The 22,562-nt window shown below is 40.8% G+C and overlaps 12 protein-coding genes across 12 annotated transcripts; 7 read left to right on the top strand and 5 right to left on the bottom strand. All coding sequences in view use genetic code 12, as the record gives it.

Moving 5' to 3' along the window:
• Positions 1 to 617: 617 nt before the first annotated feature.
• Positions 618 to 968, top strand: RPS10A (40S ribosomal protein eS10; the record flags this gene model as incomplete). Its single annotated transcript, XM_006689654.2, has 1 exon — positions 618 to 968. The coding sequence occupies one exon, from the start codon at positions 618 to 620 to the stop codon at positions 966 to 968; it is 351 nt and encodes a 116-aa protein (XP_006689717.1).
• Positions 969 to 1,368: 400 nt separating this feature from the next.
• PSN45_001745 (uncharacterized protein) lies at positions 1,369 to 4,560 on the top strand (the record flags this gene model as incomplete). The annotated part of the gene is made up of 3 exons (XM_006690488.2): positions 1,369 to 2,507; positions 2,903 to 3,064; positions 3,138 to 4,560. 3 exons carry the CDS (start codon positions 1,369 to 1,371, stop codon positions 4,558 to 4,560), a joined length of 2,724 nt encoding a protein of 907 aa, XP_006690551.2.
• A 269-nt stretch (positions 4,561 to 4,829) lies between these two features.
• On the bottom strand, positions 4,830 to 5,738 carry KAR4 (regulatory protein; the record flags this gene model as incomplete). Its single annotated transcript, XM_006689655.1, has 1 exon — positions 4,830 to 5,738. The coding sequence occupies one exon, from the start codon at positions 5,736 to 5,738 to the stop codon at positions 4,830 to 4,832; it is 909 nt and encodes a 302-aa protein (XP_006689718.1).
• Positions 5,739 to 5,929: 191 nt separating this feature from the next.
• On the top strand, positions 5,930 to 7,298 carry PSN45_001743 (uncharacterized protein; the record flags this gene model as incomplete). The annotated part of the gene is made up of 2 exons (XM_066157719.1): positions 5,930 to 7,175; positions 7,276 to 7,298. 2 exons carry the CDS (start codon positions 5,930 to 5,932, stop codon positions 7,296 to 7,298), a joined length of 1,269 nt encoding a protein of 422 aa, XP_066013816.1.
• A 329-nt stretch (positions 7,299 to 7,627) lies between these two features.
• PSN45_001742 (uncharacterized protein) lies at positions 7,628 to 10,624 on the bottom strand (the record flags this gene model as incomplete). The annotated part of the gene is made up of 1 exon (XM_006689656.2): positions 7,628 to 10,624. One exon carries the CDS (start codon positions 10,622 to 10,624, stop codon positions 7,628 to 7,630), a length of 2,997 nt encoding a protein of 998 aa, XP_006689719.1.
• A 227-nt stretch (positions 10,625 to 10,851) lies between these two features.
• CYR1_2 (cysteinyl-tRNA synthetase) lies at positions 10,852 to 13,125 on the bottom strand (the record flags this gene model as incomplete). Its single annotated transcript, XM_006689657.2, has 1 exon — positions 10,852 to 13,125. One exon carries the CDS (start codon positions 13,123 to 13,125, stop codon positions 10,852 to 10,854), a length of 2,274 nt encoding a protein of 757 aa, XP_006689720.2.
• A 644-nt stretch (positions 13,126 to 13,769) lies between these two features.
• Positions 13,770 to 14,474, top strand: PSN45_001740 (60S ribosomal protein eL14; the record flags this gene model as incomplete). The annotated part of the gene is made up of 2 exons (XM_006689659.2): positions 13,770 to 13,886; positions 14,190 to 14,474. 2 exons carry the CDS (start codon positions 13,770 to 13,772, stop codon positions 14,472 to 14,474), a joined length of 402 nt encoding a protein of 133 aa, XP_006689722.1.
• A 219-nt stretch (positions 14,475 to 14,693) lies between these two features.
• On the bottom strand, positions 14,694 to 16,982 carry MEF1 (Elongation factor G, mitochondrial; the record flags this gene model as incomplete). The annotated part of the gene is made up of 1 exon (XM_006689660.1): positions 14,694 to 16,982. One exon carries the CDS (start codon positions 16,980 to 16,982, stop codon positions 14,694 to 14,696), a length of 2,289 nt encoding a protein of 762 aa, XP_006689723.1.
• Positions 16,983 to 17,214: 232 nt separating this feature from the next.
• PSN45_001738 (omega-6 fatty acid desaturase (delta-12 desaturase)) lies at positions 17,215 to 18,486 on the bottom strand (the record flags this gene model as incomplete). Its single annotated transcript, XM_006690313.2, has 1 exon — positions 17,215 to 18,486. One exon carries the CDS (start codon positions 18,484 to 18,486, stop codon positions 17,215 to 17,217), a length of 1,272 nt encoding a protein of 423 aa, XP_006690376.1.
• Positions 18,487 to 19,588: 1,102 nt separating this feature from the next.
• Positions 19,589 to 20,674, top strand: PSN45_001737 (uncharacterized protein; the record flags this gene model as incomplete). The annotated part of the gene is made up of 1 exon (XM_066157718.1): positions 19,589 to 20,674. The coding sequence occupies one exon, from the start codon at positions 19,589 to 19,591 to the stop codon at positions 20,672 to 20,674; it is 1,086 nt and encodes a 361-aa protein (XP_066013815.1).
• Positions 20,675 to 20,958: 284 nt separating this feature from the next.
• On the top strand, positions 20,959 to 21,579 carry YCP4_2 (flavodoxin-like fold protein; the record flags this gene model as incomplete). Its single annotated transcript, XM_006690316.1, has 1 exon — positions 20,959 to 21,579. The coding sequence occupies one exon, from the start codon at positions 20,959 to 20,961 to the stop codon at positions 21,577 to 21,579; it is 621 nt and encodes a 206-aa protein (XP_006690379.1).
• Positions 21,580 to 21,928: 349 nt separating this feature from the next.
• YCP4_1 (flavodoxin-like fold protein) lies at positions 21,929 to 22,534 on the top strand (the record flags this gene model as incomplete). The annotated part of the gene is made up of 1 exon (XM_006690318.2): positions 21,929 to 22,534. One exon carries the CDS (start codon positions 21,929 to 21,931, stop codon positions 22,532 to 22,534), a length of 606 nt encoding a protein of 201 aa, XP_006690381.1.
• Positions 22,535 to 22,562: the final 28 nt, after the last annotated feature.

Below are 22,562 nucleotides of genomic sequence, written 5' to 3'. Positions count from 1 at the left end.
ACATGGGGATTGGTACTATTTGCATAGCTATGTGTTGCAGCTATGAAACTAGACAAGTCCTTCATTCTCAGTTGTGTAGTTCAAGTATTTGTGAATTTTGCAGCTTCAAGGCGAAGGCTTTTCGCAATCTTTTTTATCTTAAAGAGCTACGTAGAACATATACCAACAGAAACAAAGTTTTAATAGCGCCATTGCGGCCAACTCCTAGGGTAATGGTAACTCAGTAACTGTGAGGAGTTATGGGATCTCAGAAGCATTACTTCTTTTCCATGAGAGAATGGGGAAACTGCTCTCTTATTGTTTCAGCTTGTGATTACTTCCTGGAGGATACCTTGAGGATCAGAGAAATTCTGCTTCTGGTATCCCCCAAATCTTTATATTTCTTTGGCAATGAATTTAAAAACAGTTTCAAGAATACTTTCTGCATTCATTAGACGGACCAGTCAATAGCCCTAAGTGTTAACACGTGATTCGCGTGACAGCCAAAGTATTCCCTTTCGTGTGCATACCACTCTCGCGGTCCAAAAAATTTTTCCCTACCTCACTCTTAGTGTGAAAAAAAGATTGGAATAATTTTTCAAACCTATCTCCAAAGTTCACGTTTGTAACCTGTAAACATGTTGATTCCAAAAGAAGACAGAAAGTTGATCCACCAATACCTCTTTCAAGAAGGTGTTGTCGTCGCTAAGAAGGACTTTGAACAAGCCAAGCACGATGAAATCAACACCAAGAACTTATTCGTCATTAAGGCTTTACAATCCTTGACCTCTAAAGGTTACGTCCAAACCCAATTCTCATGGCAATACTACTACTACACCTTGACTGACGAAGGTGTTGAGTACTTAAGACAAGAGTTGAACATCCCAGAAGGTATCTTACCTTTGACTAGATTGCAAGGTGCCCCAGCTGAAAGACCTCAAAGAGGTGGATTCCAACAAAGAAGAGGTAACTTCAAGAGAAGAGATTAAAGAACTCCAGTCCCCTCCATACTGTATCCTTCTTTTATCCAGATTCACTGTAATTTAATCCAAAAAAATTCTTAATAAAAAGGGAAGTTGTTATTAGAATACATTGAATACTTATAAATTTCATCATTATAATTTATGTATACTTTATTTCATGTTTTCTAATAAACGAAACATTAGGTAACTCCAGGTCTGCTTAATATAGCAATGTAATGTCTCCTTATATAAAAGTTGGCAGTGCTTAATTAGCCTGTGCTTCTCACCATTTTTCGTCAACTCGCTCGATATCCTTTCCCTACACCAAAAAATAATTCTTCGCGCCCTCCATTAATAACAAAAAAAGTCACCTTCTCCTTTTATATTGTCTACTTACTTTGTGATCTCTCCACCAATCCCCCGTGTTATGAACGAATTACCGCTGTATCCCACCCCCAGGCAAGCGGCCTATGTGGTCCCAGGCTCCAATGGCAATAGTACTACTCCTGGCTCCAGAAAAAAATCAGGTCACTCTCAACAGAACGTGATGTATCGACCACCAACCCTGTCACAACCTCAATACTCTTCGAGCCCTCAACCATACCAACTGGTACCACCACAGCTGCACCAACTGAGGCCGCAACCCGTCCAACAGGTGCACTTTCCCCAGCAACAACCAGCTCCTTCAAATCAATACTATCAGCAACAGCAACAGCAACAGCAACAGCCACAGGCGTATTCGCAACCGCTTGTGCAACCTAATTATTATAATCAACCCAATTCATTGCCTTTGGCCCCTGCTCCACAACAAGCGTACTATCAACAATCGAACACGCTGGCTTCTGCACCTCCTGCCCCTGTACAACAACATTATCAGCAGCCACCGCCACCAGCACCAGGCCAGACTCACCATTCTCATTCTCCTCATCAACAGTACCAAAGTACTAATGCCCCACCTGTTCCTCAACCTCAGCAGCAAAGATATGGTTCCAATGGGAACAGAAAACCATCTAACCCAAATAATGGATACACTGGCTCAAGAGAATCGTTACCTGAACCAACACCACCTAAGCAATCTTCCAAACAGAAGCTTGAACTGGAATTGAGATCCGTGTTTGATAAGGTAGACACCAGCAGATCCGGAAGAATATCAAAATCCGAGTTATCGAATGCGTTATTGAACTTTGATCATACAAAGTTTCAAGAATCTACGGTTGTGCTCATGATAAACTTGTTCAGTAATCCAAGTAGTGCATCCAAACATTTGAACTTCGATCAATTCGTCTCTTTGTGGAAGTACTTGTCGGCTTATAAGAAGCTTTTTGTACAAGCTGACACCAACAACTCCGGAGATATTTCATTCGGGGAATTCCAAAAAGTATTGGAGCAAATCGGTTACAAATTAAACATCGATCTTGTATTGCACTTGTTTCAAAAATTCTCATATAAGGACTATGATGATACGGATGGATCATCTGTGGGTAAGTTGAAATTCGATAAGTTCATTGAACTTTTGGTTTATTTGCGTAAGCTCACAGACATTTTCAAAAAGTACGATAAGGACTTGTCTGGTGTAGCTACAATCAATTTCCTGGATTTTCTTTTCGAAGTCAGCAACTTGAATTGAAATTGAAAAGGACAAGAAATTGCAACTAATGAAGTTTAACGAAGTGATGGTGACGCCAAATTACATAGAGTTACACGCATCCCATAAATATGATGAGAACCACGCTTGTAGGGTTAAACAATACACCCATGACAATTTCATAATCTGTAATTGTAATTTTAATATTGTATAATTGTAGAGGTACGTGGTACACATCCATTATGAGCATTTTTGAGATAAGCTGAAAAGCTGGGGAAAATTAGTTTATCAATTATTAGATACACCCAATGTCCAACTCTAAAATCATACTGCGAAGTCGGCTGAGTAGCACTCTTCTCGTCAAACCTATCGACAGCTTCAATCCCCTCTACGGGCTGACTTCCACTGATACTTACGATGATGAGATTGAGAGAGACGCACAGAAGGCTACTGCCAGAGAACATCTGATGTCCATTAAAGAAGCGTTGCATTTGCACAAGAGAGCCGTTGTCTGGTCAATTTTGATTTCTGCTACAATGTACGTAATGTCTGTCCAAGGACTATTCACACAAATTTGTGCCAAACTAGTGTATATACTGACTGTGTTTTAGCATTATGGAAGGATATGATCAAAGCCTCATTGCTTCGTTCTACGGGTACCCGTCATTCCAAAGAAAGTATGGAATACCCACTGGAGATGGCAACTATGAACTTGAGAGTCGGTGGATGTCTGCCCTTGGGTGTGCTGCAAATATAGGTATGTTTATTGGGGTAATGGCTAATGGGTATTTGGCAGAGAAATGGGGCCACAGAAAAGTGATTATGGGTGCCTTAATTCTTGTTATGGGGTTTGTATTCTTCACGGTGTTTGCTCCAACTATCTATGTGCTTTTACTTGGAGAGTGGTTTTTCGGTCTTGTGATGGGTTGTCTTTCTACCATGGGTCCTACCTACTCATCTGAAGTATGCCCAATGGTGTTAAGAGGATACTTGACAGCCTATATCAACATGTGCTGGGCAATTGGCCAGTTGATTGCAGCAGGTGTGTTGAAGTCAATGGTTGAGAACAAAACTGATTGGGGTTATAGGGTTCCTTTTGCTGTACAATGGGTATGGCCAATTCCTTTGTTTATATGCGTGTATTTGGCACCTGATTCTCCTTGGTGGCTTGTTAGGAAAGGGCGAGAAGCTGATGCTTTGGTGGCGGTGAAGAGATTAAGTGCAGATCTGGTTCACCAGGAAGCCTGTCAAGTAGTGGCCATGATAATCCACACAAATAGGCTTGAGCTTTCACGGACCAAGCATTCAACGTCCAACGGTATATGGGAATCCGTTAAGAAGTGTTTTACTGTCACGAATGTCCGCCGGACGGAGATTACATGTTTAACGTTTGCAATGCAAGTCACTTGTGGATCACAGTTCATGTACCTGCCACTGTATTTCTGGCGTCAAGCAGGCTTGAGTGCCGAATACGCCTACCAGTTAAATGTTTGTATCACCGGCATAGCTCTTGTAGGGTGTGGATGCTCGTGGATGCTAATGACCAAATTTGGTAGAAGGCCCATTTACATTACTGGATCATCAATTCTTTTGGTATGTTTGTTTATGGAAGGAGTTTTGCAATTGGCTGCTGATAGAAATCCTGATGTGAAGTGGGTCCAGTGTGGGTTCACAATGGTTTGGGTGGCGGTATATTCTTTGTCGGTTGGTCCTTTGGCGTATACAATTGCGGCTGAGATTCCAGCAACAAGAGTAAAGTCTCAAACTCTATCTGTAGCCAGGGCTTTCTATCATTCATTGCAGTTGATGGCCGGCATAATGCAGCCGTTTTTAATCAACCCCAGAAGTGCCAACTTGAAAGGATATACGGGGTTTGTGTGGAGTTTTATTTCGCTTCCAGCTATAGTGTGGGCATTCTTCCGGTTACCTGAGACCAAAAACCGGACCTACGAAGAATTAGATATCATGTTCAATATGGGACTTCCTTCTAGACAATTTTCTGAGTACAAGTTCGATGGTAACGACTATAGTTAGATATTGCAGCTAATAGTGTATGCGTGTATATACCAGATATACCGATATAAAACGTATTTGAGGGAGAGAGAAAATTTTTCATAATATTAGTGCTTAATATAACAGTATGTTCTACTTTTAATATCAAGTATATGATGAAAACCTAACTCAGCTCACTCTGAGTGAAAACGATGCTGATAACAATCCTATCCAACATTCATCAAAATTCTGATTTACTTGATACTCCCAATTAACCCATGACTTTACTAACTCATTGAATTAGCCTTACTTCATCTATTTGAATTATTAGGACTTTTAGGCCTCAACTCTTCAATCTCTTGAGTCTGACTCACCAAGTACTGGACGTGGTTACCTTTGTTGTTTATCAATGATTTGGAGTATAAACTAGACTCGTACTTTATTGGATCAAAGTTGTCAAGAAGTACATCGGGACTCATGATCACCCACCCAGGTCTGCTTCTAACGAAGAGATTGTAGCCCATCGAGTATGGAATGATGTGTAGTCTCCTATTGGAGTTGGAGAAATTCTCAGCTACTTTGTAAATGGTATCAGGGATATGGCTAGTAACAGGGCTATTTGATGTTTCAAACTGTAAATCGGTATCCACATTACAATGTATCAAGTGCAGATCACTGGATCTTCGAACCGTTCCAGTAATACACATCCAACAGTGCCATTGCTGATTTTGAAATACTGCATCTGAAGTCTGCTCCGGGAACACATTGGAATTCTTATTAACAGGAATGAAAATGAGCTCCTCCGATCTTCTAAACTTCTTGTTGAGTTTCGTATTCAAGAAGACACTCAACTCGAGAATGTGTTTCTCGGTGGTCCAAATAAACAAAAAGCCCGGTTTAGCACACAACTTCGCTAATGGCAATTGATTCAATACTGGTAAAACCGATTCCGTACTTAAGGCCCCAATCATTACCACATCGAACTGTAAGTTCTTTTCGGTACACCAGTTTGTTATAACCGCAGGCATATCCTTGGGCTTCACTTTACATCCAAAAGGAGGTATTTGGTGCTTTTCAATTTGTTTCTGTTTCAACTCCTTCAATTTCTGTAACTTTGGATATCCTTCAAGTGGGTTATCAATGTTACTGATGTAGGTGTTAGGGACTATCCCACTATGGATATAGTGGTTGGAGTAATCGTTTTCGAGTTTGACGTTCATTTGTTTGTGTGTGTGTGGTAAGTTTAAGAGAGAATAAAGGATACTTGTAGTTTTTATTTCCTTTGGCAATCGGATCTATAACATCCCACATCTCGTATTTCTCTTGATATATGCAGGGACCTTCAAGGGAATTACACAAATGGCTGCGAAAGTTTTTATTTTCTTGTGGAATAAACCTCAAACTCACTCACATGCAACCAACAAATGCCAGTGGTATTAATAGGATCGATCCTCTGATTCCCCGGATATTCTCTATTTTATCCAAACGGTTGAATGATTTGCACCAAGCCGATCCCAGTAATAGAAGAACACAGATTGCTTTAATTCCCAACTACAAAGCTTGTTTGAATATTCTCAAATCGTCTACTGGTCCGGCACTACCACAAACATTACTGGTTCTCATGGAATACGGTTTGTTGCTGTCACTTTCAACATATGGCTTGTACCACTCGTACTATGAGTTGTACTGGACTCAGGTGTCTTTTCTTCAAGAGCTTTACTCGGTGAGAGTTCTAGAGGCAATAAAGAAGTCTCCACTTTTTACCTCCTTTAAGAAATATAAGTTCATCAACGGGGCATTCTTATTATTAGAACACATAAGGGTGAGCTTCTTCAAGCCTGCCATAATGGCTCCTGCAATTACTTTGGCAAAAGACATCTTCAGCTTTTTCCTTGCTGCTCCTGATTTGATCCAAGACTGGTACAATACTCTCTCGGTGATGGGGACTTCAAATTTGAAAGACCAATTGAAAGCTTTAAAGCTACCCCAATATTCACTCAGCGGATATATTGATTTAAATTCTTTTGACGGTTTCCTATTGGGTACTGTGGCAGAACAGTTAATGGTAATCAGATACAACTTCGAGTTGGTGTTGTTATTGTTCAAACTCTTCGAGGTTTCCAGCGTGGCCGAATCGTTGTTTGATATGGAAAAATTCACTCAGCTATTTGTTAGAACCACAGAATCGGTCATTACTTCAAGCAAAAGTAGTAGCTGCAAAGAAATAGAGATTAAACGTGGATTTGATATGATTATCAAAGCACCTCCAGAACTTAGAACTAAACTCTGCAAAGAATTGGTCAGGGTAATAAAAATAATTCAAATAACAGGCGAACGGATTGACAATGGTGTGTTGCTGGTATTACTGAGTTTTTTCCGAAACTTCAATTGCATAAACTATGGAGGTATCCCCAAAAGTTTGTTTGATTATTTTGACTATTACTATTTTCCAGGTTCTAAAACCGACCTTGTGCTCTTGGGAGCTTTGGTTGACAGCAATAACGAGGAGGTTCTTCGACGCTTTTTCTGCACTCCCTATAATCCTACCGCTCGTCAACCTCAAGATAGTGGTGTGTTCAAAATGCCTGGTGACAGCAAAAAATATGAAGCCCTCTTATTTGACATAATGGCAGACCAGTTGTTTGCTTTGGAACGTGGTTTGATTTGTAACCTTGTACTTGATATCAGTACATTTGGCATGAAACTCTGGCTCAACTATTTTGGCTACTTTTTCTTTCAAAAGTCTAATTTCAACAGTAGATTGCTTGAAGTGTTCCTGAACTTGACTTTCTGCTTGGATGGAAGGATTGACGTATATACAGAGGAGTTTATGGCGGTGTATCACTTCCTCTATAATGCTAAATATCTGATTGAAAATGGTGATATTTCAGGAGAGTTTCAAACAACGACAATATACCAAGAATTCCTTCTTTCTTTAAACATTGAAAGTCATCGAACTAAAACTACACATAGGAATAAAGTCCAGAGGATTGATAAGCGACATTTCCTACTTAACTGTGGGATTTTGGACAAATTTAGGGTTTTCTTGTTTTGCAATAGCAGAGCTAGAGAAAACAACTGCATATCATAGGAGGGATGTTTATTATATTTAATGATTATAGTTATCTCTTCTAATGAAATCTATAAGGGTTTTTTTGTGTAAAACTCCATAGTATTGACCGTCTTTGAGAAGAACAATCACTCTGTTCCCAATCTTATCAAATACCAAATGAGCAAGACTCAACTCACTGTTGTAGTTCAAGAAAATGGGGCTGTAGTTGATGTGTTTGGTGAAGTCTATCAAAGACATCAACAGGCTGTATACGGTCAAAAGTTTGTTGTTATCAGTATCCTGATCGACGGAATGGTAGATGAAATAGTCCATGTCATTAGACTGGCAAGCTGGGCTACTTTTTAAGACATTTAAGTTGAACTTGATGGGGTCTCGAAGAGTATCTATAGCAGGGTTCCCAAAATAGTATTTTTCTTCATCTCCCACGATACAGTATAAGTCTTCGTTGATTTCATATTCCATGCAAAATTGGTCAATCTTATCGATACAAATCTCGAGTTCGGGAAAGAAAATAATTCCAACACAAACCTTGCTTTTTATCAAAGCAATGCACCCATCAAGTAGCGACTTGCTGGCTAGCAAAAGTAGCTTCTGCTTCAATATACTGGTTAAAACGTAGGGTGAGGAGGTGATATCAATATACATCTTGGTGGACGAATCTTGATCCATCGCGGCTTCTAAGTTTGCAGTCAGAAGTGTAGGGACCATGGGCCTTGCAATACCCGAAATAGGTCTGATTCTTTGAATATTGGGCTCACTATCAATATCGTTGTATTTCACAGACGTTTCAATGATATCTCCAGCGGTTCTTAAAGGATCAATTGGTTCTGTTTCTGGAGACATAAATGGATAATCGTAAGCAATGAGTAAGGACTCATATAAGGAGTTCTGCTCAATTAGATTACCCATCCAGTTCGCCACAGCTATTGAGATCGAAATGGGCAAGACATAAGTGTATGAACTGGTGATTTCAAAAAGGATGGTTACTAAAGTAATGTTCATTCTGGTAACTCCGGCCATAAATGCCCCAGCTCCTATCATGGAATAGATTCCCAAGTCAATACAATTTTGACCTTTCTGGCAAATTAGGTTAACTGCTCCGGCTCCGATAGGTGCTTCAATCAACAGTAACAGGTAAGTATAGTTGATCCACTCAAGAATTGTTCCAAACAATCTACCAAACAAGGCTCCAATAACCATAGAAGGAACATATACACCCATGGGGAGCCTCAAGCCAAACGTTATAAACGTCAAAACTATCTTAATAATCAATGCAAATAATAGGGACCCCAGTTCCCAAATAAACTCCTCCCCTTTAGTTGGGCACAAGGTACGATCCTTTTCACCAGAACATGGAGTAGCCAAGTCTAAAACTAATTCTGTGGTTGCTTGTTTCGTATAGGGATTCCAGAAAGTTATAATACCTGTGATTGCAGCTATTAGAACAACTTCGAGCATGGGATGTTCTTGGATCAATTTTTTCAGCCTAAAGACTTTGGGCCACCAAGCTACAAACTTCACGAATAAAGCCCCAAAAACGCCACCAGCCAAACCAATAATAATGAAAAATATCAACTCAATCGCATTCCAATCAGAAGTGTAGTTCAATTCAAATAAGACAGTATTTCCTGTCCCATAAGGATCTAAGAACTTCAAAAATAATGTTGATATGATGGCACAAAAGAAAATTTGGAATAGCTGGAAAGAAGGAAGTGAGTGGTTTATTTCTTCCAAGATGAAAAGTACACCTCCAAGAGGAGAGCCAAATGCTAATGCCACGCCACTCAGAGCAGCTGCCGATAAGATCTGCTTTTGAATGAGTTCATTATTGGAAACAAAAGGGAAAAGTCTACTCAAGATATTTCCTACTGCTGTTGCCAAATGAACGTACGGACCCTCTTTTCCTAATGCCATTCCTGAGGCAATTGCAAAAACCAATGCAGTTGTTTTGGCTAAAAATGTATAAGTTCCCAAAAATCTTCTGATAACAAACCCTGATAATATTGTTTTCACTTCGGGAACACCTGAGCCAGCAGCCGTGTACATTTTTTTACCAGTCGTGTACTTCATCCTTCTATTGTCTTGGTCCCCATCCTCTTCGTCATCTGCTTCGGTGGAAGCAGCTGGAATTCGATTAGCTATTTCCGTGGTTAACGTGATGAAGCACGCAATTACCGCAAGCAATACCGATAATATCACGTAAATAAAGTAATCAAACCTTATATAGTGTCCCCAAGAGGTGTACAGGAAATATGTGGACCATGATATCCACAGAGGACACTGTTCCTGAACATCACTTTTCATCACAAATCCAGATTGAAACACATTCCTCCTGAGGAAACCTTTAGTTGGTGAGTGAGGTTCAGAGCAGCACGCCACCTGACTGGCCAACCAGTTTGTGCTACAGTAGCCGTGTTTGATCCCCACAAAGAGGATTTCAAATTTGTCAATGGCATAGGCAACAAGCGAGAACACAAACGCGATAAGAACAATAAGAACCCATCTCCCCATCATATGATAAGCCCGGTAGTATAAGGGGATCTTGTTCTTGGAGAGTTCTTGATCCAGTGACCCCTCGGTGATCCAATGTTTATGGTGAAGCTCGTACTGGATTCTGTTTGTTTTTATGAAAGCATCAGCCCAGTCGATAGTGGTAAAGTCATTATAGTAGTTCCGGATCGAGTACAATGTTTCAGGGACATAACTGAGAATCCTTGAGGCCACACTGGTATGTGTTCCTGGCGTATATAAGGACATGTCATCGTTTGGTTGAAGTAGATCCAGATTGGATGTGAACACATGATTGATAATAGGAGATCTGATGTCGATCTTTCCAAGGGACTTTATCTTGTTTAGTTTTTGGGCGTCTCGCACCTTGTCCTGATCTTTGTCAAACCGAACGTTCAAATGGGAGGGGCTCGAAGGAACGGTGCTGGCATGTCTTTTAGGAGAAGTAATAACGGAGTCTATGTTTGAAAAGTCAAGCTCTTCCTTGGGGTTGAGACCAGATTGTTGAATAGGATTGGGGGACATAACTATGGTAACATGGGGATGAGTATATTAGTAGATATACTTGATGTGGTCCATCAATGTTCTACGGACTTGCTTGTGAATAACCTGAAAGGTTGTGGATTAGTGTAAAGGGGATGACAATACACGGTCCTTTGTTGAATAGGGCCGCATCAGGTACCGCTCCCTAATCGGGAAAACCGACTGCGAAAACTCCCGAGTGATTATTATAGTTTTATGTGGTATATAATCTATTTCTGTAACTCCAAGTATTGTTGGTAAAGCTTCTCTTGTTGTTGATATTGCTTCACCAACTTTTTCTTCATGCTTTTGGTTACTTCTTCACCCTTAGCATCCTTGGTAGGGATTCCAGACTCGTCCCATTCAGAATATAAGGACTTATCTTGAAAGAGATCCTTGGGGTCAAGCTTCATCTTAGCTAGCCTTTCTTCCTCTTTCTTGGCATTGGCTAATGCTTGTTGTTTCTTCTTTTCTTCCTTTTCTTTGAGCTGTGCCTCTTTGAGTCTTTGTTGTTCCTTCAAATCGGCTAATTCTTGAGCATTTAAAAACTTTATTAAAGCCGATCCATTTGGTCTATCATCCAAAGAAACACCCAAATCGATTAATTCTGATCTTATCTTGTCAGAAGCTGACAAGACCTTGGAGATATCTTCTTTATTGATGGCCGAGTTCCGCACAGAATCTCTGAACTGAGATAATGCCTTGATATATGGCATCAATGTATCTTCTTTGTTAAATGAGCTTGTACCTTCCTCGGACGAGTCTAACCAGCCCAATCTATCGGCTCTGGCTTCAAATCCCAAGATATCAAGGATTTTGACAATCCACTTGGTGACTGATAATATTATTTCGATTCTCAATTCGTTTTCTCCAGAGGAACAAACTTGGATATAGTTGTTAGACTTGGAGATCAATTCTTGCACTATCCTCAACACTTGAGGAGTAGACAAGTTGTCACAGAATGCTTCGTGCGCTTCGTTTTGGGCCACCACTAAGTCTCCAGATAAAGTCTTATCAGCAAGCGTCAATTTCTTTACTGGGTATCTTCCTCCAGCAATCTCATGCTTGTAATCATTGTTCAATGCTCGTACAATAGTGAAGAATTTAGATAAAGTGGACTCAAAAGCCTTGACTTCCTTCAACAAACTTTCTTTGAAGTCAAGAGGTCTTTCCCATGAGCTCATGGCAAACACCAATCTCAATTGTCTACTACTGTAGTCCTTCAAAGCCTCTTCAATAGTGATAAAGTTCTTCAAAGATTTACTCATTTTTTGACCTTGTATGTGCAAGTGGCCACTATGCAAAAAGTAGTTGATCCATTGCTTATTATCGAAACATGCCTCGGACTGAGCCAATTCGTTATCGTGATGAGGAAAACATAAATCAACCCCTCCTGAGTGGATATCTATATTGGACCCAAGGATATCAGATGCCATGACTGAACACTCGATATGCCATCCGGGTCTTCCTTCGCCCCACGCTGAAGACCAAGAAGGTTCACCAGGCTTTGACGCCTTCCAAAGAGCAAAATCGGCAGCATTCTTCTTAGAATCTTGTCCGGTGGTCAAAGAGCCTTCTCCATCATTAATTAACGATAAGTCACCCTTGTTCCAAGGTTGTAATTTGGCATACACATGGTTTGAGTCATTGTCAAACTTGACAGTGTCAAAGTATACGGACCCATCGCTGGTAGGATACGCAAACCCGTTTTTAATGATGGTTTCTACAAACTCAATGATTTCAGGAATGTACTCGGAAACCCTCGTGGTAACGTCAGGAGGCAAAACATTCAACTTACCCATATCTTCATCGAACTTGTTTTCCCAGAAAGAAGGCAATTTCTTGAAAATCAATGGGTCGTTGACGGTAGATCCCAACTGTTTGTCCAAGTATGGCATGACGACTTCTTGAACACTGGACATGAAGTTCGGCAAGTCAGAGGATTCGCTGTGAATAGCATTATATGCCTTGACTGCTGCTTTGATGTACATGGGGAACTTTGGGTTTACAACGGCCACTTCTTGAACATTGACGGACTGAGCCCAAGATCCAAACTCCAGGATATTACCGGTGAATGCTGGCAAATTCTTTTGCAAATAAAACTCGAACGCCAACTTCGTTTCTTTGGTGAGGTCAGCATTCAACTGCTTGTAGACGTTGGCAAACTTCTCTTCGAATAAGTATTGTTGACGAGCAGCTATAATAATCTTATCGTCAATATCGGTAACGTTTTGCACAAATTTGACATTGTAGCCGAAATAGTCTTGCAAGATTCTTCTGTTGATATCAGTGGACACATAGTTTCTTGCATGACCCATGTGCGAATGGTCATACACTGTTGGACCACAACAGTACCAAGTTATTTGGTTTGGAGAGTTTGGTATGAACTCATCTTTGTTACGTGTTAATGAGTTGTACAACTTCAAAACAGGCGGGAGATTATTGGCCTCCGGTTGGTGCCACTTTGGCTGGGTGGCAGATTTCTTGACAGTACTTGATGACATCCGAATTAGTGTTTTAAGGTGAAGATATCTAAACATAAACCATAAGCCTGAGGAATTTTTTATGAGTCTTATTATTTCGCAGCGACACCGTATAACAGAGAAGGGAAGAGAATAAAGGAAAGCATAAAGTAATGTGGGTAAGAGAACGAATACCTGGTGACAAGTGATTTCTGAGCGCACTGTGACTACATAGATGGAATTGTGACACTGTTACCGGGTTGCAACTATAAGTAGGTCTACTATATCATGGGTTAGTAAAAGGCTTTGTGTGTACCAAGAATTGTTTCAGACAAAAGGTTGGTCGCATGACATGACTCCCCCGTGATGAAGCTAGGCATGCTTCAGGAGACCCACTCTAGAACGCAAATTATTAATCATCATGTAAACTTGTGGTGATTCTACATACGTATTTGAATAGCTGGATAAACTTTGTGAAGAGAGATCCAAACAAACGAGAGCGAAATGTGGTGGGCATGGTTTGAGGGCTTATGCCCTCGTGGTCTTAAGGCTTCATCTGTGACCGTGTGCGGTGTTTTAGGATTCTTACACGACCTGCTCTTTTCATTTTTTCATCTTGCTCGCTTCTACACCTTAGAAATTTTTTATTCAAAGGTACATCTAACCAAGTTATCAGTTATCATAAAATGTCTTCTTATTCAACTGTTAAAGCTGCCAACTGGAGATACGTGGAATTAGGCCGTGTTGTCTTGGTTAACAACAAGGACTTAGCCACCATTGTTGAAATCATCGACCAAAGAAGAGTATGTAATTTTACTATCTAACGCCTCATGAACAAAATATCACTTTGAATGATCATCTCATCCCCAATACAAGTGCACCCAAGCCTCGTGTGAGTCCCTCATTTCTTATCCCTTGATTTTCCCCAGGTCCAGTCAACTGAGTGGTGGGATCTGTCGAGTTTATACCCAAATGAAAAATTTTGACCATTCACAAAAATTCGAGTATCTACTCCAAGATACTAAGCAACGTTCCTAAAACATTCACATTCAAGATATTGCGTTCATTTGTGACTTTCCCTGCTTAAATACTAACAAATATTCTAGGTTTTGGTTGATGGACCAAACTTCCAAAGACAAGCCATCTCTTTGGGAAGAGTTGTCTTGACCCCACTCATTTTGTCTAACTTGCCAAGAGGTGCCAGATCTGGTACTGTTGCTAAGAAGTGGGCCTCTGCTGACATTGAGTCTAAGTGGGCTGCTTCCTCATGGGCCAAGAAGTTGGCTGCTAAGCAAAAGAGAGCTGGATTATCTGACTTTGAAAGATTCCAAGTGTTGGTGTTGAAGAAGCAAAACAGATTTGCCGTTAAGAAAGCTGTTGCTAAAGCCTAAATATTGAAAGAAAAGATTTCCGAAAGATAACTTCTAATAAACTGTATTTCTAGTTTTGAGACATCATGATTAGGGCTTTTTTTTTCTTAATGTTTACGTTCAAATAATTATGTACAAAAAAATCACCACCTTCAATAGATAAAATAATATCATCGTATCAAACTGTTTTAGAAAACTATTTCAGATTCAACTATGTACAAAATCTATGGTTTTATTTATTTACCTTTTAGCCTGCAAACTCTTTTGGTATTCAGCCACCAATTCTCTTTGCAACTGTGGAGGACATTCAGAGTATTTGAGAAATTCCAATGAAAATTCACCTTTACCTTGAGTAGAAGCTCTTAAAGAGGTGGAAAATCCAAACATTGAGTTTAATGAACACTCGGCAGTAACGGTGAACTCTTCTTGGTTATTAACGGTTTCCAAAATTAATCCTCCTAATTTGTTAACCAATCCCACCACACTTCCTTGGTATTCATTGGGTGCATTTACCTCCACCGTCATAATGGGTTCCAAAATGACTGGCTGGGCGTTCAAAAACGCTTGCTTAAAAGCTCCTTGAGTGGCGGTTCTGAAAGAAAACTCAGAAGAATCAACCATATGTGATTGACCATCATTAAGGTGCATGTGGACTCCCAACACCTTATGGCCAATCAATGGACCTTTGTCCAAAGAGTCGTCAAACCCTTTCTGACAACCAAACAAGAACTTTTCGGGAATCTTACCTCCCACAATCAGTTCAGAGAACTTGTTTTCTCCCACCAAAGGCTTCAATTCTCCAATAACTCTACCATATTGACCAGCACCTCCACTCTGTTTCTTGTGGGTATAGTCAAAAGTGGTTGGAGCAGTAATGGCTTCACGATACGCCACTTGCGGTTTACCAGTAATACACTCGACCCCGTATTCACGTTTCATTCTTTCCACGTAGATTTCCAAGTGTAATTCTCCCATACCTGAAATGATGGTTTGCTTGGACTCAGCATCAAATCTCACTCTGAAAGTTGGATCTTCCTTTTGGAATCTATTGATGGCTCTGGAAAAACTTCCATTATCCTTGGACTTTGGGTGAATCGATAATGAAATGACGGCATCTGGGACGAACATGGAGCTCATGGCGATTTTCTGCTCGGAATTAGCTCCCACAAAAGTATCACCAGAAGCACAGTCTATACCGAAAGTAGCACAAATCTCACCGGCTCCAACCTCTTCAACATCCTCCATATCATTTGAATGCATTCTGGCTAACCGAGAAACCTTGAGTTTCTTTCCGGACTTGAGGTGATTAATGTAAGCACCCTTCTTCAACTTACCTTGGTAAACTCTGATGTACGTTAATTGACCAAATCTACCTTCCTCCAATTTGAAGGCCAATCCAACAAATGGTTCACTGCTTGAAGGTACCAAGTTAACAGGTTTTTCTTCGGCCGTGGTGACATCTAAACCTCTGTTCAAAATTTCATTTGGTTGAGGTAAGTAATCGACAACCGCATCTAAGACAGGTTGGACACCTTTATTGGCTAAGGCTGAACCCATCAACACAGGGGTGAATTTTCTGCCGATGGTGGCTCTTCTAATAGCACTCTTAATCTGCTCAACAGTTGGCTCTTCACCTTCCAAGTAAATGTCAGCCATTTCATCGTCTACATCAGCCAAAGTTTCAATCAATAAAGCTCTCTTTTCTTCCACCAAATCTTTCAAATCCTCTGGAATCGAGTCTGTTCTAATTACTTCACCTTGTGGACCTTCATTATAAAGAGCCACTCTGTCAATAATGTTCACAACACCTTTCAATTCAGACTCGGCCCCAATTGGAACTTGAATAGCAGCAGCCGGAGTTTTCAACTTCAAGTTAATTTGTTCAATAGCCTTGAATGGGTTAGCACCCATTCTATCCATCTTATTGATGAAGGTGATCCTTGGAACGTTGTATCTACGCATTTGACGGTCAACGGTTACAGTTTGGGATTGGACACCCGAAACTGCACACACCACCAAAACTGCCCCATCTAAAACTCTCAAAGCTCTTTCCACTTCAATAGTAAAATCAATGTGCCCAGGGGTATCGATCAAGTTGAAGTGATAACTCTGGTTATCCTTGTCCCATGAACAATAGGTGGCAGCCGACTGGATGGTGATACCCTTTTCTCTTTCCAAATCCATATGATCCATCTTTGCACCAACAGCATCATTACCTCTGACTTCGTGAATGGACTTGATTCTACCAGTATAAAACAACACTCTTTCGGTGAAAGTAGTCTTTCCCGAGTCAATATGAGCTGAGATCCCAATATTTCTCAACTTCTTCGAGCTGTTAATATCTTTGTCGGTCAATTTGTTGTTGATCTCATCAATAATCACTTTCTCTTCTTCGTAAGTTTTTGGTTGTACTTCGCTCAACACTCTTGAGGTGTAGCTGAAGGGTCTCATCATACTTTGCTGTATAGAAACCCTGGAAACTGGCTTCAGAAACGCTTTGGAGGCGTTCAACAAGTTTCGAACCAACATTTTGCGATACACCTATTCACCTATTGATAATTTTCACTCGAATAATTTTTCACTTTCGCAGATGGTTCATTTTTAACCAACCGGAACCATCATAATACTAACAATTGACATAAGCATCTATTTAAAATTCTATATGATCTAAAGTTGGCTGTGGTAACCTTTTCTGATATGAGCTGTAAATACAATATAAATAAGAGCCAAAGTATCGGCTTGGCGTTGCACCAATGAACCTTTAGTCCTTTGGCTTCACACCAATGTTGTTGACGTTTCTAAACATCATGACACCTTTGGCGTTTTCGTTATCATCATCAACAAACTGACAAGCCCTAATGCATGACCACAAGGCAATCCACATGGAAGTGCCGTCATATCTGTAGTGATCACCCATAACTTCTCTGATGGCTTTAGTGGCATCTCTGGCATTATAGAATGGAATTCTTGAAACATAGTGGTGCAAAACATGGGTTTCGATGATATCGTGGAAAATGTGTTGGCCAATGAATCCGAAATCACGGTCGATGGTGGCTGCTGCTCCTCGGGCAAATGTCCATTCGCTATCCTTGTAATGAGGCATTGTTGGATCGGTGTGCTGTAAGAAAGTCACAAACACCAACCAGTGGTTAACCCATAACCATGGCATGAACCAGTTGACCGCCATGTGGAATATCCCGAACGAAAGATACCATTGGTAGACAACTAAGAAGGTGGAAATGATTCCAATATCTGATAAGACAATGTACCAAAATTGGTTGGGTTCGAAGATTGGAGATTTTGGAGCGTAGTGGGACTTGGCAATCTTGGAGTAGCCAGGGATCGACTGTCCAGTAGCGTTGGTGGTCAAGTATAATTGAAGACCACCCAACTGCTGGAATACCAACACCAAGAACGTGTAGATAGGTGATTCCTCCATGATCTCAGAGATCTTATTGGCTTGATGTGCTTCCACATACTCCTCTTTGGTGTATGGAACGAACACCATGTCTCTGGTCAAGTGACCAGTAGCTTTGTGGTGCTTAGAGTGACTGAATTTCCATGAGAAGTATGGAACCACCAAATAACTGTGAATCACCCATCCAACAAAATCATTGACATTCTGGTAGTCAGAGAAAGCTCCATGGCCACATTCATGGGCTAAAATCCACAAACCGAAGCCAAACAACCCCATCAAATATGATTGAAAACACCATAATCCACCTCGGATGTACTTGAAAGCAGTTTCATATCCTTCCAACTGCACCTGGGGAATGAATCTGTGACCCAAATAAGATATAACACACATCATAACAATATCACGAACAACATATCCCAATGATCTGACCAAAGATCTTTCGTAACAGTGTTTGGGAATTGCCGACAAAATGTCTTTGATGGTGTAATCTGGCACCTTGAATTCTTTTCCATAGGTATCGAGTGTTACCAACCCTTTGGTACCGGTTTTCAAGCCAGTAGTCTTGCTACTGGACTTGTAGTCCACAGAACTGGTTGTTACTTCGACAGTTGCCATGATGTATAGTTGATGCTATGCTATTCAAGGTCGATGCGATTCGCAAAATTTTCGAGTCGCACAATAAATTGGTCCAGCTTGCGTGGTGGCGGTCTCGAGATTACGATATTCGGTCAACGCGTTGTGTGTGTAACACAATAACCACTAGCGCTTTGAAATTGCAGTAAAGGTTTTTGGAGTCACGGGGACTCGGCATTGATGTGAACCAAACCTAGATCTTAACTGGATGGCTTCTCGTACGAAATAATTTAGAATTATTCATGATATAGACAAATCAGGCAATCAACGCTTTCCAGGAAACACAACCATGGAACTGGTCCAGATTCGATTTTTTCTGCATGTCTTCATGATATCTATTATGAAGAAAATTCTGTGGTGGAACATGCCACATACTTCAACATATGGAATAATGAATCAATGTATTGTGGGGCTATTGTGGTTGAAATATGAAGTGTATTATGAAGGTAAAATCCAAAACAGGAAAGTTGACCATTACACACTTCATATGCTATGCTAGTTTCCTGGTTTTATTGAGCACTATATTTGGCTCACAGGCCGAGTTACTCCTGGTGTTTACAGGATATTCTACTAAAGCCTGGGCACCTTTCGAGGCATTTCAGCATACCAAATACTATAATTAGATAATAATCTTTCCCTCCAACTGAAGCAGACTCATTACTGGGCATTTGGTTGGTCAAAGTCTGTGAAGGTCATAAGGAGAACTTCCTGAAGAGGAAATTTCAAAGGGATTCATCCACATAGTGAACATTTTTCTCATGGGTTCGTGCAAAGAAAAATTGCAGCCAAACTTTGAGAAATTTCCTTTTTAGGTAATGTGATTACATGGTGGCTTTAATAACATTTCCCCAACAGGAAATTATTATGTTATAAATCATAAACACCAGGTAAAAACTACTTAAAACGTACAGGTTTTTGTCCAGTATTCTTGCACACACAAGAGGAGAATAATAGGCTAGATACTTTCCTATAACGGATAACAAACAAAAGTTTCAAAGGAAACTCATGAAACTGGGTTCAATATAAATAGCTACCGGATTCCTTTTTTCTGACTGTATCAATTTACAACACCACCTTCATAAGAATGAAATTTGCCCAGTCCACCTTGTTGGCCATCTTGGCTACCTCTGCTCTCGTTAGTGCTGCCCCTGCTACTGTCAATGCTGGTGAATCCACCACTCTTATGGTTAGAAGAGGAGACGCCAACCAGATTTTAGATATCTTGTCTGAGTTAGAGCTGCTCAAAAGTAAGAGAGACGTTATTCAAGATGAAGCTAGTCTCATGGAATTAGAAAGAAGAGCTGATGATGTTTTATCCAACTTGATTGAAGCCTTGGCTTCTTCGGGTCTCATTTCAAAAGTGATCTCAGATTTGACTTCCAACTCTGAACTCAAAACTTCTATTGTTGCTATTGTTAAGTCAGCTATCCAAGAAGCTGTTGTTCAAGGTCCAACCTTACTCAAGGGTATTTGGAACTCTGGTTTGATCCAGGACACTTTCAGCACAATTTTAGACGATAGTGACTTGAGAAGCGCTTTGTTGGCCGCTGGTAAATCATTATTCGGTACTGCTGAATCTTTACTTTCTGCTTACCTCGGTAAAAGTTCTGGAACTACTACTGCGGCCGCCACTACTGCCACCACTACTGCCACTTCTACTGCCACTGCTGCTGCCAAAAGAGAGACCGAAGACGATGATGACATTTTGAGCACTAGAGATCTCTCAAGCATCGTTAGTAGTGTGATTCTGGTTGTTGAAAACTCTGGCCTCGTCACCACCTTGATTAATAAGATCACTGCTGACCCAGAAGCTTTCATTAGTTTCTTGAGTACTGCATTGAAGGAAGGTGTGGTTCTTCTTAAAGATGTCTACAGTTGGGCCAAGGACAATGGTCTTTTGGCCGACGCTCTCCTGTGGTTAGAGGGAAGCAGCAGTGGAATTGTCGCTGAATTGGGTAAATTTTTGGCCGAAGCTCTTGACTCTGGATCTGTGTCATCTTCTGAAATCAACAGTGCATCCACCACCGCTACTGCTACCACCGCTACTGCTGCTGCTGCCGTTACCACCACTGCGGCTGTGACTGCTACTACCACTGATTTGAGCTTCCTTTCTAAGTACGCCACTGCAGGTGCCACTACCTTGTACAGAGTCAAGAGAATGGCATATTAAGCATTTTGTCTACTCATTATACCAAGCCAGTTGTGCTCATGTTTTCCAACCTCTTTCTCATGTCTTAACACAAAAAGGATTATGTTCAGCTGAAACATAAAATACCCCAGATTTGTTATACTTTAGTTCTTCAGTAATAACTTATAAATATTTTATTAATGTACTCGATAAATTAGCAATCGCGATTAGAAATCGACCAATTTGGCTGGCGGGCAACTATTATATAAGGGCCGTATCGCAGACTTTATTTTGGCCCCAAAAATATTAATAACTTCAATTACACAATGGCTCCTCCTAAAATCGCTATCATCTACTACTCGTTGTACAAACATGTGTACAAGAATGCCTTGGAAATCCAAAAGGGCATTGAATCTGCCGGTGGATCTGCCCAGGTGTTACAAATCCCTGAGACTTTACCACCCAATGTCTTGCAGTTGATGCATGCCCCTGAAAAGCCATCGTATTCTGAAATCCCAGAAGCCAAAGTCAGTGATCTCACTGAGTATGACGCTTTTGTGTTTGGTATTCCAACAAGATACGGTAACTTCCCAGCTCAGTGGAAATCGTTTTGGGACCAAACTGGTAGCTTATGGGCCCAGAGCAAATTACACGGTAAGCCATTTGGTTTATTTGTTTCTACAGGAACTCCAGGTGGAGGACAAGAATCCACTTTCATGAATGCTTTGTCTTCATTTATCCACCACGGTATGGTTTACGTGCCATTGGGTTATGGTGAAGCCTTCCCATTATTGACCAACTTGGATGAGGTCCACGGTGGTTCCCCATGGGGTGCTGGGACTTTTGCTGGAGCTGATGGCTCCAGACAACCCACCGAGTTGGAGAAGCAAATTCACCAAATTCAGGGTAAGAACTTCTATAAGACTTTGGAAGCATTGAAGAAATAGACCAGTATTTAGAGGAAACTACCATTGGGTGGAATGTTCAGTATTCGCGAGCACCGATATAGTAATCCACAGTTTGTTTTATCGACGATTGTAGAAACGCACCGAGAACTAGAATACGCCAATGAGGTATTGACCCCGTGTACTATGCCACAGGGTCACGGGTGTATGATATTACTGAGCCAATTGTGTCCTCAAGTTACTCCTAAATTCCTATGCCTAATGCCTTAGTAATCTCAACCTTAGCCGTAATTCGGTCGTGTGGCGCCCCGCGAATTTACTAATTTATTATTAACTGGTAATATATAAACTGGAGGAAATCCCAGGTTTTGCAAAATACCTATCAATTACAATGGCCCCAAAAATTGCAATTATTTACTACTCAACTTGGTCTCACGTGTACCAATCCTCCTTGGAAATCCAGAAGGGAATCAAGGAAGCAGGTGGTGAAGCCGACATCTTTCAAGTCAAGGAAACCTTGTCAGACGAAGTTTTGACTACTTTGTACGCAGCTCCAAAGGCCGATGTCCCAGAAGCTACTGTCGACACCTTGAAGGAATACGACGCGTTTGTGTTTGGTATCCCAACCAGATTCGGTAATTTCCCAGCCCAATGGAAGGTTTTCTGGGATCAAACCGGTGGCTTATGGGCTTCTGGTGCTTTGTACGGTAAGCCATTTGGTTTGTTTGTGTCTACAGGAACTCCAGGTGGAGGACAAGAATCCACTTTCATGAATGCTTTGTCTTCATTTATCCACCACGGTATGGTTTACGTGCCATTGGGTTATGGTGAAGCCTTCCCATTATTGACCAACTTGGATGAGGTCCACGGTGGTTCTCCATGGGGTGCTGGAACTTTTGCTGGAGCTGATGGTTCTAGACAACCAAGTGACTTGGAAAAGAAGATTCACCAAGTCCAAGGTAAGAACTTCTACGCCGTTGCCAAGAAGTTGGCTTAAGTATTTGCTACGAGAATATAAAACTTTT

This window comes from Yamadazyma tenuis, chromosome 2 (genome assembly GCF_029203305.1).
Source record: "Yamadazyma tenuis chromosome 2, complete sequence".
In the NCBI taxonomy this organism is placed as follows: domain Eukaryota; kingdom Fungi; phylum Ascomycota; class Pichiomycetes; order Serinales; family Debaryomycetaceae; genus Yamadazyma; species Yamadazyma tenuis.
This window is presented reverse-complemented; position numbering and strand designations above follow the sequence as displayed.